This window comes from Elgaria multicarinata, chromosome 8, assembly GCF_023053635.1.
Source record: "Elgaria multicarinata webbii isolate HBS135686 ecotype San Diego chromosome 8, rElgMul1.1.pri, whole genome shotgun sequence".
NCBI lineage: Eukaryota > Metazoa > Chordata > Lepidosauria > Squamata > Anguidae > Elgaria > Elgaria multicarinata.
Window position 1 is genome coordinate 71,696,098 of NC_086178.1, and position 16,395 is coordinate 71,712,492.

General features: G+C 41.2%; 1 protein-coding gene across 1 annotated transcript; it reads right to left on the reverse strand.

Annotated features, from left to right (window-relative positions):
• Positions 1-425: 425 nt before the first annotated feature.
• On the reverse strand, positions 426-14,908 carry NSMCE4A (NSE4 homolog A, SMC5-SMC6 complex component). The gene is made up of 10 exons (XM_063133259.1): positions 14,626-14,908; positions 13,472-13,552; positions 11,091-11,221; positions 9,563-9,714; positions 8,472-8,571; positions 7,712-7,802; positions 3,082-3,176; positions 1,861-1,909; positions 1,622-1,710; positions 426-627 (listed from the first exon to the last, which is right to left on the reverse strand). Exons 1-10 carry the CDS (start codon positions 14,906-14,908, stop codon positions 550-552), a joined length of 1,149 nt encoding a protein of 382 aa, XP_062989329.1. The 3' UTR covers positions 426-549.
• Between the last annotated feature and the right edge of the window lie 1,487 nt (positions 14,909-16,395).

Consider the following 16,395-nt stretch of genomic DNA (forward strand, 5'->3'; position numbering starts at 1 on the left):
TACTCATACACAGATGAAATTCAAAATCTCATGTTGCTAAGCCAGCAGTGACCTCTGAGTAACAAAGATAGATCTTCCTATTGTGCTCATTTACAATTAACTTGTACTGAACACTGTAGATTAAAATGCAAAAGAGCTTAAATGGGGCAATTCTAAACCTTTGAATGAATGCAAAACAGAGAACAGAAATGCAAAAGGACACAACCTTTAATTTCAAATTAATTTGCTGTTACAGCATATAAACCCTACTGTATGTTGTATAATACAACATCATCAACTTCTAAAAACACTTCCCTTATTCAAGCACATATGCAATACTTAAACAGGAAGGCTTAGCTAATTTCCATCCTCCCATTTCTCCTGGTCAGGAAACTGGTCAACACTCAATACCGTTATGGAAATTTTGGGTACCTGCATTAAAAAAATTTGAAAAGATTAAGTCTTGCTCTAGAAAACAACTCACCACAAAGCAAGCTTTATTATGTTTGAAAGTAAGCAACACAAAGTATCATTACAAATAACATAATTCTGTGATTAGGTACCTTACATTCAGATTGGCGCCATTCCATGTGTCTGTGGGGCAGGTGGAATCAGGGGTTCTGAAATTTCAAAAGCCTCCACTGTCCTCTGGGAGAAGAGAAGAATTGGCATCTAATATATTTGTTTAATCCATCATCTATATAAAAATATGCACTAATAAGCATTCTGCCTTTTTATCCAGCAGCACCTAAACATACTACATTCTTAAAAGCAGAATTGTTGCCCAACATTCATCACCAGTTAGCAAAAACGCTTTATCTCATCACTAATTCACTTGTGAAACGTTATACAATTCAATGTAAGACTATGCAATGCAAAGAGTGGAACATACAGAAATCTTTAGCTATACAGTATGAAATACTGTTCACTGCAAATATTACCATTTTACTATTTCAGTGGTGTTATTTCAGGCCAAGTGGAATCATGGCATTAAGCACAAAACTGGATCCTACACTTAGGAAGCAATCCTATGTCCCCTAGACAGTGTCTGGGGTGACATAGGACTGTTCAGTTTCTTGGCTCAAAGCTCATAGGCAGGCTTCCAAAACTGCTCCCCGCATCTCATAGCCGGCATGGAGAGAACCGCGCTGGCTACTTCTCCACCTTCACAAAACAAAGTGTGGCAATGGGGAAAAGGAGGCATTCCTGGGAACAGGGAAGTGAGGAGACTGGTGGCAGCCATATGGATAATCCCATAGTGCTCTCCTCCCCCGCCTCCTTCCATACCCCTCCCTGAAGCCTCTGGTAGATAGGCGGAAACACCCACCTAGCTTAAATTTAGAGCGGCAGGTGCAATGGCACCTGTCGCTCTGCCTAGGATAGTCAGTAAGCCCCCAACTTTGAAGACTTACAAGAACCCAGGGCTTATCCCACAGGATTGTGCCCTTAAGCAATGTTGTATATGCTTAAAATGTATGCAGGATTTAAGGAGTAATGAAAAAAATGGGTCTCACATTTTCCTCCAAGCAACACAGGTAGGAAACTGGCTTTACCTAGTATCTCACCTGTACCAATTAAGTCTTAGAAACATGGCTCCTTAATATAGATTACAGGCCTCATTGGAAAAACAGTTTCATTATACCTGCCATTCTTGATAGCTCATTGATATAACTGCTTGTTTCCGGACTTGAGAATCCTGGTCATTTTCTCCTTCGTTTGGATTTAAGGGCTCTATCAAAAAAAATCACATTTTTTTTTTAAAAAAAGTTTATATTTTTAAATAAAAAAAGTTAATATACTAAAGCAATACAATGTACTTGTATGCAAGCTTAGTCAAATTTAGAGCAATAAAGTGTTTACAACAATTCTATAAACATTTACCTATTATAGGAAGCCTGTCCTGATCTATTGTTATTCTTGCATGTCCATCCTACAAGAAACACAACTCAATTTACCAAATATGGCTCAAATGTAAGTGATACATATGAATCTGAAATGTGGTAGGTTCAGACATATTCAGAAATCATCATTTCCATAATGAGAACAAGCTGCTCCCCTTTCCTCTTTCACATTTGAGAAGGACATGCAATGTTAAGCCAATGACATTTCTCATTATGTTCAAGCTTGAGAGTTGGGGATTCTCTATTCTATGCTTAGTAAAAACAAGCCAGGATAATCCATATTTAAAAGGCTTTTAAGAATAAGGCCGTGTTCCCTATGATTTGAAGTCTTGATTTCAAAACCCATTTGACAATTGGAAGAATGCCAATTCAGATATATGGTTCAAGCTTAAACACGTAAACAGGTTTTCAGGATCAGGAATGAAAGCACCACATGGGCAAATTACATTTGGAATTACATGCAATAGTCACCAGTCCAGTTTAAATTTAAACTGGTTAAATTATTAAATTAACTTTGACACCCAAATGAAATGTGATATTACAAAATTATAATTTGCGCTAACAATGTCATTCCACTAGTGTAGATGACGTTGTTCTAACAGAAACCAAGTTCCAAAGTATGCACAAGCAGAGAATCCAACTAAAGTTCCATTTGTAGAACCACTAGCAGATTTTAGGTTTACAAAGTCTGTCACTAGCGCTTGTACAATAAGGAAAAAACAGCGGAGCTCCACTAATACAGCAATTTCTGTTAATGGTATATTGGATTTACGCCTTAGGAAGCATACCTACTTTCTTTATAATGAGAGTTGGTAATAGTCACATCTAATACAAAATGTAGATGTCTATATAGAATTTTGCACACGAGGAGAGGGTACGTGGAATCACTTGGCCTGTTTCAATTTTTAGTGTGCTGCAGCTCAAAAGTGTTCCATATTTGAGGTTATCAGTCACAGAACACAGGTATCAGGCTCAAAACCAACTTAACAGCTTATGGTCATGCAAACTATTAGTTAATTACATGTAGCTAAAGTGAGAACTGACTTTCTAGCAGCCCTCCAGTTTAAAATGCAAGTCCTGTGCTTCTTTATAGATCTGCTTCAGGCAAAATGAAAAATGATGGCACTAACCAGAAGGTACAAAAATATATTTTGCTTTTTAACTGACTAACATTATAAGACTTCAAAATGTTTCTCCTTACCTTTATTAGGAATGATACATGAAACATGTTTTCCACAGTTCGTGCGAAAGAATTTGGATCAGTTACAAACTCAAGAAAGGGTATTGGATTATCAGCTATAGAAATAAGAACACGGTTAGAACATTTTGTGCTGCTGTTTCGATTTCTGTACTGCTTTCCTCTTTTGTTTTCCTTTCTCTGCCATCATGCACCAACATGATTCCTCCCAAATTCAGGAGAAATTTCTGTAATCCCTTATTTCCTTTGTACTGTCTTTTTAGAAGGTAAATGCCAACAGTTGCCAATACAAACAATCTGACCCATGCTTCACAAAGAAATGTATTATACTAGAGGACATCAAGTGGATGGAGCCAAAGCAACCTACTTGATGAACAGGTTTTTCTAGCCAAAGTAGCATCTGGAAAAGTTATCAGTTTACAAAGAGTGAAGGAGCAAGCTGTCCTTAACCACTTCTTAGTTCAGGCAAGACAGACTGACTACTTCGGATAGAGGCTTGCAACCAATTTTAGATGGTCCTTTAGGGGGACTGTAACTCCAATGTATGCAGTTTGGAAGTTCTCCTGGACTCGATGCTAACCAGGGAAACTCAGGTTGCAGCAATGGCTAGAAATGCATCCTACAAGTTTGATGTAGGATGCAAAATGCATCCTACATCAACAATGACCCTATATGGAAAGAACAGACCTTGCTTGAGTTATCCATGCTCTAGTGCATGAACTGTGAATCGCTAGTTCCAGGGGGGGGGGTCCCCTTGTGGTCTAAGAGCTTCTTCCCAGAACATGCCTATTCCCCTCAAACTCCACTCCTCTCCCAAGTCTCCAGTTCCTATCCACCCCTAAAAAACTTTCAGTACTGCCACACCCCTTTCATTTAGGTTTCTAAATGCAGCCAGGTGTATGTGATACTTCTGGAGAGGGCTCTATATAGGGCTGCCTTTAAAGATGATTCAGAATCTTCAACTTGTATAAAATGCAGCTGCTTGAGTACCAGTAGCTGCTAGACAATCAAGACGCTTATATTATTTCAACTGTTTGGCAGTGCATTTCCAGGCTCAGTTTAAAAACTCTAAACATTCCAATTCCAGGTTACTTGATAGACTCATACCAATCCACTCCCACTCTGACATCAGTGTTGGAAGTCCTGCCTGTGTGCAGGCCTGTAAGAATATTTAGAATGGCGACCACAAGGAATAGGACTTTCTCAGTAGCATCCCTCCCCACCACACACACACCTCTTATGGAACTCTTATGGAACTCTATTCCAATTGGGATCTACTAAGCCCATCATTACAAGTATTCAAGTAGGCCCTAAAGATTTACCTTTTGACCTCGGCCTATATTTGAGCTAGTTTATTGGGTGCCACTGTATAGATAGTGCTAGCTAGTTTTTATTGTAAACATTGATTTTCATTGTTTTATCACAGTCTCATTGATAAACCATTGCTTTATTTGTTTTAATTTTCTGTAGAACATAAAAAGAGCCATGCTGGATCAGTCCAAGGTTCTAACTAGGCCAGTCTCTGTTCACAGTGGCCAACCAGGTGCCTGTGGAAACCCCATGAATAGGACATGAGTACAATACCATCTTCTTGGTCATGTTCCCCAGCAACTGTTGTACATAGCCATACTGCCTCTGATACTGGAGGTAGCATTTAGCCATCAGGATTAGTAGCCAATGATAGTCTTATCCTTAGCCATTCAAATTAATGGCAATCACAACGTCTTATGGTAGTGAATTCCATAGTTTAACTATGCCCTGTGTGAAGTACTTCCTTTTACCTGTCCTGAATGTCCCACCAATAAGGATCATGGGATAACCCAGGTTCTAGTATTATGAGAGGCAGAAAAATGTCTCCACACCATGCCTTATTTTGTACACTTCCACTATGTCCCCACTTACCCTCCTTTTTCTCTAAGCTAAACAATTCCAGTTGTTGTAACTTTTCCTCATAGGGGAGGTGCTGCCCTTTTCTCACTTTTTCCAGCTCTACAATCTTTTTTTAGGTGTGGTAACCAAAACGGTACACAGTATTCTAAGTGTGTTTGCACCATAGATTTGTAGAAAGGCAGTATGATAGTGGCAGTTATTTTCTCAATTCCTTTTCTAATTATGCCTAACATGGAGTTTGTTTTCTTTACAGACTGGATTGACATTTTCATCAAGTTGTCCTCCACAACCCCAAGATCTCTTTCTTGGTCAGTCACTGCTAGCTCAGATCCCATCAGGTTATACTTGAAGCTGGGTTTTTTTGCCCCAACATGCATCACTTTACACTTGCTTAGACTGAACTGCATTTGCCATTTGCATGCCAATTCTCCCAGTTTGAAGAGATCCTTTTGGAGCTCCTCACAATTTCTTTTCGTTTTAACCATTTTAGAGAATTTGCTGTTATTGGCAAACTTGTAATCCTAATTCCAGATCATCTATGAACAAGTTGAAAAGCATTGGTTCCAATACAGATCCTGGTACCCCACTAGTTATTTCCCTCCATTTGGAGAATTTACCATTTATTCCAACTCTGTTCGTCCATAAGAGGATCTCTCCCCTTATTCTATGACTGCTAAGTTTGCTCAGGAGCCTTTGGTGAGGGACTTTGTCAAAAGCCTTTTGGAAGTCCAAGTAAACAATGTCTCCGGGATAACCCCTGTCTAAATGTCTATTGACACTCTCAAAGAACTCTAAAGTGAATCTAGTGAGGTGTTCTGAGCATAGTCTTGTCCAGTTTTCTTGGATGAATTTCAGTTGGTACAGCTCAAGGATGTTGACAAGGTGCTTGGACAGGTTCATGCGACCATTGCTGTACTGGATCCTTGCCCCTCTTGGCTAATAAAAGCCAGCAGGGATGGAACAGCCGGCTGGGCCAGGGAAGTGATTAATGCCTCTCTGCGAGAGGGAGTGATCCCAGGCTGTCTGAAAGAGGTAGTAGTGAGACCATTCACTCTTCCTTGGACCCAGAAAATCTTAGTAACTACAGGCTGGTGGCAAATGTTCCATTCCTGGGCAAGGTCCTTGAGCGGGCCAGCTCCAGACACTCTTGAATGAGACTGATTATCTGGATTCATTTCAGTCGGGTTTCAGGTCTGGCTTTGGTACGGAAACAGCCATGGTTACCCTGTATGATGACCTATGTCAGGAGAAAGACAGGGTGTGTGTGATTCTGTTGATTCTCCTTGATCTCTCAGTGACTTTCGATACCATCAACCATGGTATCCTTCTGGAATGACTGGCTGAGTTGGGAGTGGGAGGTACCGCATTCCAGTGGTTCCGCTCCTACTTGGCGAGAGGGCTCCAGAAGATGGTGCTTGGGGAACATTGTTCAGCCCCATGGATTCTCCAGTATGGGGTTCTGCAGGGGTCAGTCTTGTCCCCCATGCTGTTTAACATGTACATGAAACTGTTGGGTGTGGTCATTCGGAGTGTGTTGTCATCAGTACACTGATGATACACAGCTCTACTTCTCCTTCTCATCTTCATCAGGTGAGGCTGTGGATGTGCTGAACTGGTGCCTGGCTGCGACAATGGACTGGGTGAGGGCTAATAAACTGAAACTCAATCCAGACAAGACTGAGATGCTACTAGTGGGTGGTTCTTCTGACCGGATGGTGGGTGTTCAATCTGTTCTGGATGGGGTTTCACTCCCTCTGAAGGAGGTTCGTAGCTTGGGGGTTCTCCTAGGACCATCTTTGTCAATTGAGGCTCAGGTGGCCTCGGTGGCATAGAGTGCCTTCTACCAACTCTGTTTGGTGGCCCAGCTACGCCCCTATCTGGACAGGGATAACCTAGCTTCAGTTGTCCATGCTCTCGTAACCCCCAGATTAGATTACTGCAATGTCCTCTACGTGGGGCAGCCTTTGAAGACGGTTCGAAAACTGCAGCTTGTGCAAAATGCAGTGACCAGACTGAGACCTGGAACCAGAAGGTTTGGACATATAATACAGACTCTGGCCCACTTAAGTTTCCGAGCCCAATTCAAGGTGCTGGTTTTACCCTATAAAGCCTTAAATGACTTGGGACAATACCTGACGGAATGCCTCTCCCGACATGAACCTACCCATACACTGCGCTCAACATTTAAGGTCCCCTTCCAAGTGCCTACTCTGAGGGAAGCTCAGAGGATGGCAACAAGGGAGAGGGCCTTTTCAGTGGTGGCCCTCCCAATTATGGAATGATCTCCCCGAAGAAGCTTGCCTGGCACCAACATTGTTATCTTTTCGGCGCCAGGTCAAGACTTTTCTCTTCTCCCAGGCATTTAACAGCATTTAACAACATATGCTAAGTTAGTTTGTTTTTAACAGACCCCAGAACTGTTGTTTTTAAATGGATACTGTTGTTTTTATGCTTTTGATGGTTTTAAATTTTGTATACTTTTTAATGTTCACTGCTTTTAACTTTTGTAAACCGCCCAGAGAGCTTCAGCTATGGGGCGGTATATAAATGTAATAAATAAAATAAATAAATAACAGGTTAGTGAGACAGAACTTAACTTTGTGGAAGCCACGTTGATTCTTTTTCATGAGGGCTTGTTCTTCTATGTTCTTACTTATTTTGTCTTTAACAATGCTTTCAACCAATTTACCTGGAACAGGCCTAAGATCTAATTGGACCCACAATATGTCACATGTATACTTACGATCTTGCGCATGATAAGTTTGTAAGTATCCCAAGATTCTCTCTACTTCTTTTTCTGTAGCTTCTTGATGAGATTCCTCCATTTTCTTCAGCTAAAAAACCCCCAACAAATTAAGCTATCATTCATCGACTACATGATATAGTTACTAGCATTCTCCCCTCACCCATGATACAGGATATGATAGTTATGTAAATGAAAGAAAGGCTTTCTAACGATCATTAAAATAAGCTGTATTGTGTTCTCAAATGCAAGAGTTCTACTATAAAATTAAAGTTTAGAATTTTAATAAAAAATTAAAAAAAATAACATTTAAATCTTCCATGTGTGAAAGATTTTTTTTTTCAGGTGCACTTATTCAGTTTCTAGTAAGAAGCGAGTAGACACAAGTACAGACATATCATCTGAAATCTTTCTACTAATATGCAGGGAAGCTATCACAGCTCTCAAATATGGGACACACCCATCTGAAGAGGATTTTTTCAGTGTTGTCCTAACAGGATTTTAAGCATATTATACTAAGCATGACACTACAAACTCTTATCACATCAATACATGATGTTTCCTCCATCGCTGTAGGAAAAAAATAATTACAACCTGCTCCAGTAAGGCAGACCTGAAGTTCTGCATGCATTAGTCAACCTTTCATGGATACGAGATTATGCTTGCATTCTACTGTGTTACTATACTGTGAATTTCACTCTCAAATATTTCTAACCTCAAAAATGCAGCCTTAAGCTTCCTGTACCACACACATACAGACCTGTGCTGGCATTGCTCTTCCTTCATCTGACCCTGCCTTCTTTCGTTGCCTCTCAATTCGCGGCCTCTCCACAGGAGGATCAGCAGTAAAAGTTCCCAACCTACACCAATTAAAACATAATATTTATGTAACATTCCAATTAGTTTGAAGACCACATAATGCAGCTTCTACTTGTAAGTAGGGCTAAAAAAAATATGCATCTGGGTCACATAAGCTTCCAAAAAAATGTGGTGCTAGATCCTGAGAGATGAATACTTTGCAATTAGGCTTACAAATTCATCATTTGCTTGATTGCCTGTGGAATTGAAAGTACATCCAGGTGTGTAAAAATGAGCCCAATTTGGTTGCTCTGCACACTTTTTTCACTCTTCCTGCAAGCTTTAGAATGCTATTGGCTAGGAGTGACACCAGAAGAACCTCATGCAAGGTATTCACAGCACACCTGTGTATGAACAGAAGTTGAAAGTGGTATGTAAACAAAAGTACGAATATAGGGCTCTCTTCCATAACTCCAGTCTGGACAGAATTTCTTTTTCCCACTGTGAAAGAAATTAGAGACGAAGGCAATTCTTTGTCCTAGTTTAGCTTGGGTGGAAAGCAGCCACCTTGCCCCAACACAGTCTGTTAACTTCACCTCTGGACTCAGCATGTGACTGATGAAACATGATAGGAAGGGCAAGACAGTGAAAAGTCTCCAGTTCAATGAGGACCCAAATGCTGTGTTCACTTGGTTGAGTATTCAGGCAGCACTCAAAGGGCATATGGGGCACCATTCTACTGGTCATCTGAACTTGAGATAAGGAGTTCCAGCCAGATTTGCACTCGGTACAAAAAGGGTTTAACATAATACATGTAGTGCCCGGGACAGGAGTGTGGAAAACCCAGCCAATAGTGTATAAGCACTTTCCAAATAATTGCTTGCAAGGATGCCTTAAATATGTAACATTAGCGCCTAAGAATCACATATTTTTTTAGACCCATCTTCAAGGCATATTATGCTACTGACATCCCAAATATCAAATCCTTTACAGAATAGCACTTGTGAACATGTCACACAAGACAAATTTGAAGGAAACCTTAAATAAACTTACATGAAGTGGAAAACTGGTGCTCTTCTAAAGTATTTTTTAGCTTCATCACCAAGTTTATGCCAAGCATTACTTGGTAAAAATCCACCAACAACCTGCTCCTCTTCACTATCACTTCCGTCCCTTTCCAGGCGGTTTAAGCCCATAAATGTTAACTGTGGAGGAAACATATTGTGAATTTTTGCTCTAAGTGGAAACTCGTATTACGCACTTTCTAGAAAAAAAAGATTATGAAGAAATATCAAATTAGATGCTCCAGGCAAGAGAGGCAGACCCCTTTCTTTTCTCCTACAAGTAAAAGTTATCATCAGCTTCTTAATTCCATCTGAGGATTGTGTAAAGTTGTGCCTCTGTCTGTAGCTCCAAGTGGCCAGAAAAATCCTAAAGGCAGCTGTATACTGAAGACAAAGAAGATTGTGTCCATTCTCCAAACCCTGACAGTATAGTACAAATAAATTTATCTGACTCTGGGCACAAGGGGCATCAGGCAACAACTGCTGTTGGAGCAGAAGTGCATGTTAGCATATTAAACCTGTGACAAGAAAAGTTTACAACCGTGCCTGAATCCTGTCTGATGTACCAAGGTAATTCTGAAATACAACAGACACGTTTTAACTTGTTGTTGTCTAAAGCCACTGAGATCACTTCAAAGCTTTGATATGGTAACACACAGGGTAGCCTAACTGACAATACCGCAAGAGTTCTACAATCCCATGCAAGTGTGAGAAGACTGGGAAATGTGGGAGTGGGCACAGAGTTTGATTCCCCAAGTATCACAGCTTACATTTAAAGTAAACAGAAAGGTTCTAGCTTCTGTAGCTGTATAGATGTGAAGCGAAATACTTGAGTAACTGATCTTATTTAACTACCACTCTGATTTAGGGGACTCTGTATTACTTCTTAATCTTCCTCTCCATGACTAGCAAAACAGAAACAAAATTAACAAGCAAAGTCTACATAACTCGGAGAATTTAAGCAGGGTCCAGAATTCAATTTTTCTAGATGCTTAATTTAGACTATTAGCGGAAAGTTGATTTTTCAATTGTTTTCGGCACAGAGGCTAGGTTCAGACATAACGTAAAACTATGGTTTGTGCTAACCGTAGTTAAGAATAGGGCTGCGCACCCCCCGAACCACTTCGGATCCTGATCCAGACCTTCTGGATTAGGCCCGAACCACTTCAGATCGATCCAGTCGTCCCTCAATCTGCTCCAGAACCAGAGCGAGATCCGGAGGTACGGATCAATATTTGGCCCCCATTTTGGAGGCCCTTCCCCACTTACTTGCCTCCACGGCAGATGTAAGTGGGGACAAAATGGGGGCCAAATAAGCCTTCCTCCCCCCCTTACCTGGCCATACCTCCCCCCCTTACCACACCATAGTTTAAAGCTTGCTCATATAATGTAATACTAAAAAGAATTTTGCTAATAAGCTGTCTGTTACCCAAAAGAAAGTGAAAGAACTCCTATGTAATAACTCTTAAAAATAGAATAACTTTATATTACTACACAACTAATCATTGCAAACTTACTAAATCTTCAGCAAATGCAGATGGATCAAAAACTGTCATATCTGACTGCAACTGGCTTGCTTTTTCCTTTCCTAGATTTGAAGCCAAAACTAGGAATTGAGCATCCAAAGCAGCCTCCCTTGCCCGAGACACTGTTATGAAAAGAAGAAAGATATTTTTCTACTGTCAGAGGCAAATTAAAAACAAAAATGATTTGATTTTCATTAGAACCCAATTCTTGAAGAATGTCTGCTGCTTCTAAGAGCCCGAGGTTTTATGGCTTAAAGTAAAACTCATTTAAGCATTCTATGAGATATATTACATGAGGAAATTGCTATTCCTTATGGGAGATCCAACCCATATCTGGCTCTAAGTTTAAAGTTAATACAAACATCCTAATGTCACATATTCTGAATGGATTTGCCTATGCGACAGAAGGGCAGTTGAAAACTTATTATGTTAAACGTCATCTAGTATTTCTAAAAAGAAGCTGTTAGATGCCTTCTTTAATTAGATGCAGCTCTGGCCATCTCATCAAAATAATTGAATTGAATGAGTGCCAGATATGTTGCTTTTAAGGTTACATGATCTGCTGTACAAGTCTAGGGAAAAACTGTAATTATAATATGTAAACTACAAGGGTGACAAATTGATTTATTATGGTTGGTTCAGCCTGGTTATTTTATTATTTCACTGATGTGCTTTTGAATAATGGTGCCTATAACGTTGTGGCAGCTGGACAGTACAACAGAACTTGACTTAATATTATTGGAATCTATTATATACCTTAGGACCTGTTCAGAAGATACTAGGAGCAGGCCTCAGACTGACTCACCTGAACATAGGATTTTCTTGATCCTGGAAGATTAACTCTTTAAACCATCGTATTAACACTACCCAGCTTCATGCCTTCTAATCATCTTGCTCAGCGGCCTCATATTTGAACAAAAGCAGTGACAAGATGGATTTTTTAAAATACAACTGGGAAAGTTGAAGAAAGTTGAACACATCTTATCACTCCCCTTTCGGACTTCCCAAATAGAAATGAATGGAATCACTGAAGAGCAGTATCAAGAATGCCAACCAGCTTCCACAGTTACAGTCCCAATATCTTATCAGAGTTAAGATCAACAGGGTACAACAGCCTCAATCATCTCTTGGTGGAAGTTATCAATCAACCCACAACAGCATTCTAGTCAGTCAGGAAAATCATATCCAGATTAGGATTTGACTTATTCCAAGCCGGAAAAAATTGCACACTCAAAACTGCAGCCTCAAATTTGCAATTTATCCTCAGTCAGTAATGGGACCATTACCCCACTAATAGCTTTCTTTATCCAGGTATCCTACTTTGAGGTTATTACCTTAAACTGGCAGTTCCACACCAATCAAACCAACCCAGGTAGTTTTGTCTTTGACGTGCATGGCAAATTCATCATAACAGATATTACCATCCAAAACAGCAGAGCAGGACAACCATTTGCAAATGCAACAGCAGTAATAGAGAAGACCACTTTACAGCTATCACCACCACGACACATTACAATCTATGCTGCAACTGGAAAGATTCGGCAAGAGCTGAAAACTAATTGCATTCTTCAGCTGTTATCTCTGTGTGAGAGATAAACAGTCTGTGAGACCTGCAAAACCTGGTTCCTTCCTTTGTCTGGCACATTTCATCCTGGCCTGGGAGAGCCTTGACTGACTCCAGCTACAAAGGCTGCTGCTGTTATGCACCAATTGATTTTCTAGAGTTACATTTTGATTAATTATTTAGTGGATTGCTCTGACTTAATACCTTAATATTTGCAAGATACTATGAATTGTTTTCACTGTTGATTTCGGCATATTACTATTATATTTTGTCAATGTTTATGTAAAATGCTTTGGGCATTGAATAAAGAAAGGCACAAATTGACATTGACATTTGTAAATCAAAGAGAATTCTAGGCAACTGACACCACATTACTGGGGCTTGTCAACAGTTCAGGAGCACTTACTCAACAGATGTCAAAGTCCGTGAAAGTAGCCCCCAGAGACATTCTTACTGCTAGCAAAATTATAGCAGTTAAGTTGTATATCAGTGACACTATCAATAGGCAGAGAACCAGAGGAAAAGAGAATTATAATTGTATTTCAAAAAAAGAGACAGCGTTTCAAATGCCTCTTGACTAGAGATGTGAAAGCCAGAGAGAAAAAATCATTTTCCCCCATCCTGCTTTTTCTGGGTGTTCACATCTCTTCTCTTCACGCTTTCTGAAAAATCCAGGCTACAATCAGTATCAAAGAGCATAGGAAAGTAAAAGGTGACTTATAGCTTCTCTCATTATACCAGCTTCAATACTTCATACGTAAAAGCAAGGTAGAGAGGGAGTAAAGGCAAACATAGTGATAAATATTACCTCCAGTAAACAATTTATTAGCATCTTCCAGAGCTTCCGTCAATTTATCATTTCTGGTGCTCAGCATCATCTCACGATTCTCTAGAAAAAGAAACATATGTAATGCATACCTTTTAGGCAAAAAATAAAATAAAAAGAGCAATATGCAACTAAGGAAAATTACACCCCATACATCTGAACTACATATGGTTTAAACCTCTACAAGTTCCAAATGTGATCCTGTTTAGACAACATGCTAAGCCATGGTGATTAGGCAATTTGAGCTAAACATTATGGCTTAGCATACCGTGTGAAGTCCTTTAAGTTGCTATGATGAGAACAGCAATGGACACTACAGACCAAATGCAAACCAAAATAAGATGGACAAACTCTAGATCAAGATTTTTGGTTTCTTTGCCACACTCATAATGACTAAGTAACAACAGAACAGCAGATCTGAGCACCCTTTACACAGTGAGAAAGTGACAAGTCCACATTAGAGATGCAGGACAGGGCACTAAAATGCATTCATTGTCAATGGCATTGATTTTAAAATAAGGCACCCAATTTTAACATCTGCAATACAAAATGAGCAGAAAAGTCAAGGGATGCTTGATGGTTGACTAACCCACTGTTTTCCCTTCCTCTTTAATACCCTATTAGACACAAGACCATTAACTTTACTTCTACATCTGTGTAGGCAAATGAAAACACTTTCAGTTCTCATCTACAAGGGAGACTTAGAAGGTCAATCAGATGACTTTAAAAGGAGCTGATTGATGTAGACAAATTTGTTACTTACAAGGTGGCCAGCAAGTGCTATTTTCTTGACCCACAAAAGTGTTCAGTTATCAACAGAATTTCTTAAGGGTTCCTGTTCTCATGTGTTTAATGCATTACATTTTAATGTCCATTGGCTATAATCAATAAAATGTGATCTGGCCGCCTGTCACTTCTACCCTTTCTCTGCGGGAGAGCAAGGGCGGGGGGTGGGGGAGAGAGAGCACGATGACACCTGGCCGTATCCCACTGACCCCGGTCTCCGGGAGAGGACCGGGATCAAGAGACAGACAGAGGGGGAACGGGAGAGAGAAGAACTCGGCTCCTCCGAGAGCTGCGCCCGCTGGCCCTGCCTACCCCTCCAATATCCTGGGGAAGGGCGTGGGGGCACCTACGCTGGACGCTGGAGATCAGCTCCCGGTACTGCTGGCGGAGCAGCCTCCGCGTCGTCTCGTCGGCCTCGTTCTCTGAGCCTCTCCCGCCCGAAGGCCCCGGATCGGGATCTCCTGCTCCTCCTGTCCTCTCCTCGTTTCTTTCCTCGCCGCCATCCCGAGCCTGGCCCTCCTGAGCTGACCGGCGCCGACCATGGCCGCGGCTCCAAGCGGCAGGCGAGGCGAACGGTCGCCGCCGCGAGCGCCAAGATGCGTCGTCATCGTCGCCGCTGCCTCCATCCGCCATGGCCTCCCCTCACGGCGGCTCCCGCTGCGCGGCCAGTTCCCGTCCGTCTCTCAGTCTCTGCCTTCCCGCGCATCTGAACCACGGGCGAAAGGGGCGGGGATTGTGGACACGCCATGTACGACAAGGAAAACTTCCGGTTAAAAAGGAAAGCCGCCCTTAGCCGTCCTTTCCTATGAGAGCTGAGCGGCGTCGCTCTATCTTCCAGCAACTCTATGGCGGAAGCTTCATGTAATTTGCCTTGGACGTCACAGCTGGAAAGCCAACTCAATTTTAGAACAGAAAGCGCCGGTTAGGAGTGGAGTGGCATAGTCCACCGAGATTGGGGGAGTGGGGAGAGAGAGCAGCAACTCAATTTTCTAGCTGTGTGATCTAGAAGTAGAAAATGCTAAGGTAGATGAGTATGCGCCTCTCCACTTGCTTTTAGCTCTATGTTATAAGAGAGACAAAGAAATCGGTTCTCGGGTGTTTCTGGGATTAGATACGGCAGCTCGGCAGGTCCAAACCAGACCGCGAAGGGTCGCGAGCGCCGTTCTAGGTAATTAGCGTCAGTGGTTCTTCTGCTCCGCCGCCTTCGCCCAGGCGTCTTTTAGTGTTCGCGGGGCCCTTCCTTCTCACGTCGGTCTTTGACTCTCGAAATTATCAGGGCCGCGAGATGCAAAGCCCTTAACTACAAATAACAGGCAGTTAGCACCGATGCATGCATTGAAACTATTGTGTGCGCAACATAGAGTCTCTGTGCTTGTTCTTCAGTGAAGACATCCGCTAATACCCTATTTCTTCGATTCGAAGACGCACTTTTTTCCCCATGTAAACATCTCTAAAAATGGGGTGCGTCTTAGAATCGCGGGTGTGTCTTAGGGTTGTTGTTTTTTTCTGTTGGTGGTACTGAAATTAGTGTGCGTCTTACAATCGAATAAATACGGGTAGTACTCGAAGATGCAAATATTCAGTAATATATGCCATAGAAATGTCAGTGGACGATCTACAAGAACGAGAGCCTACCTCTCTCCCAATGTAGCTCAGTCTGAGTTGAAGATCGGGACTCAGAGCAGAAGAAATTTGCAGGCAATTAATGCTGCTCCCTGAACCCCATTTTTATTATTATATTATTATTTACATGAGAACTACCAAGTACTTAAGATTTAACAAATGCGTCTGATAAGAGACATCTCTTGTCCACATACTCTGATTTCTTGCTTGGAACAGGACGAAGAAGAGGCCTAACGTTATTCATCCAGCAGAGGGTGGTAGTGTGGTTTGGCTGGTTTAATTTAACTGCTCTAGTCAAGATAATTTACATAAAAGAAACAAACCAGAACGGGCTTAAGTTTTTTGTGAGATACCAGTTAACAACAGTGGTTAATTCTGTTTTCTGTTTCTAGGCTAAGATATAAACCTTTGACCACAATATGAATTTAACAAGAAAGCCAAATTAAAAACAGACAAGGATGACTCACTGCAATATACTTAGTGCACCTCCCTTCTTC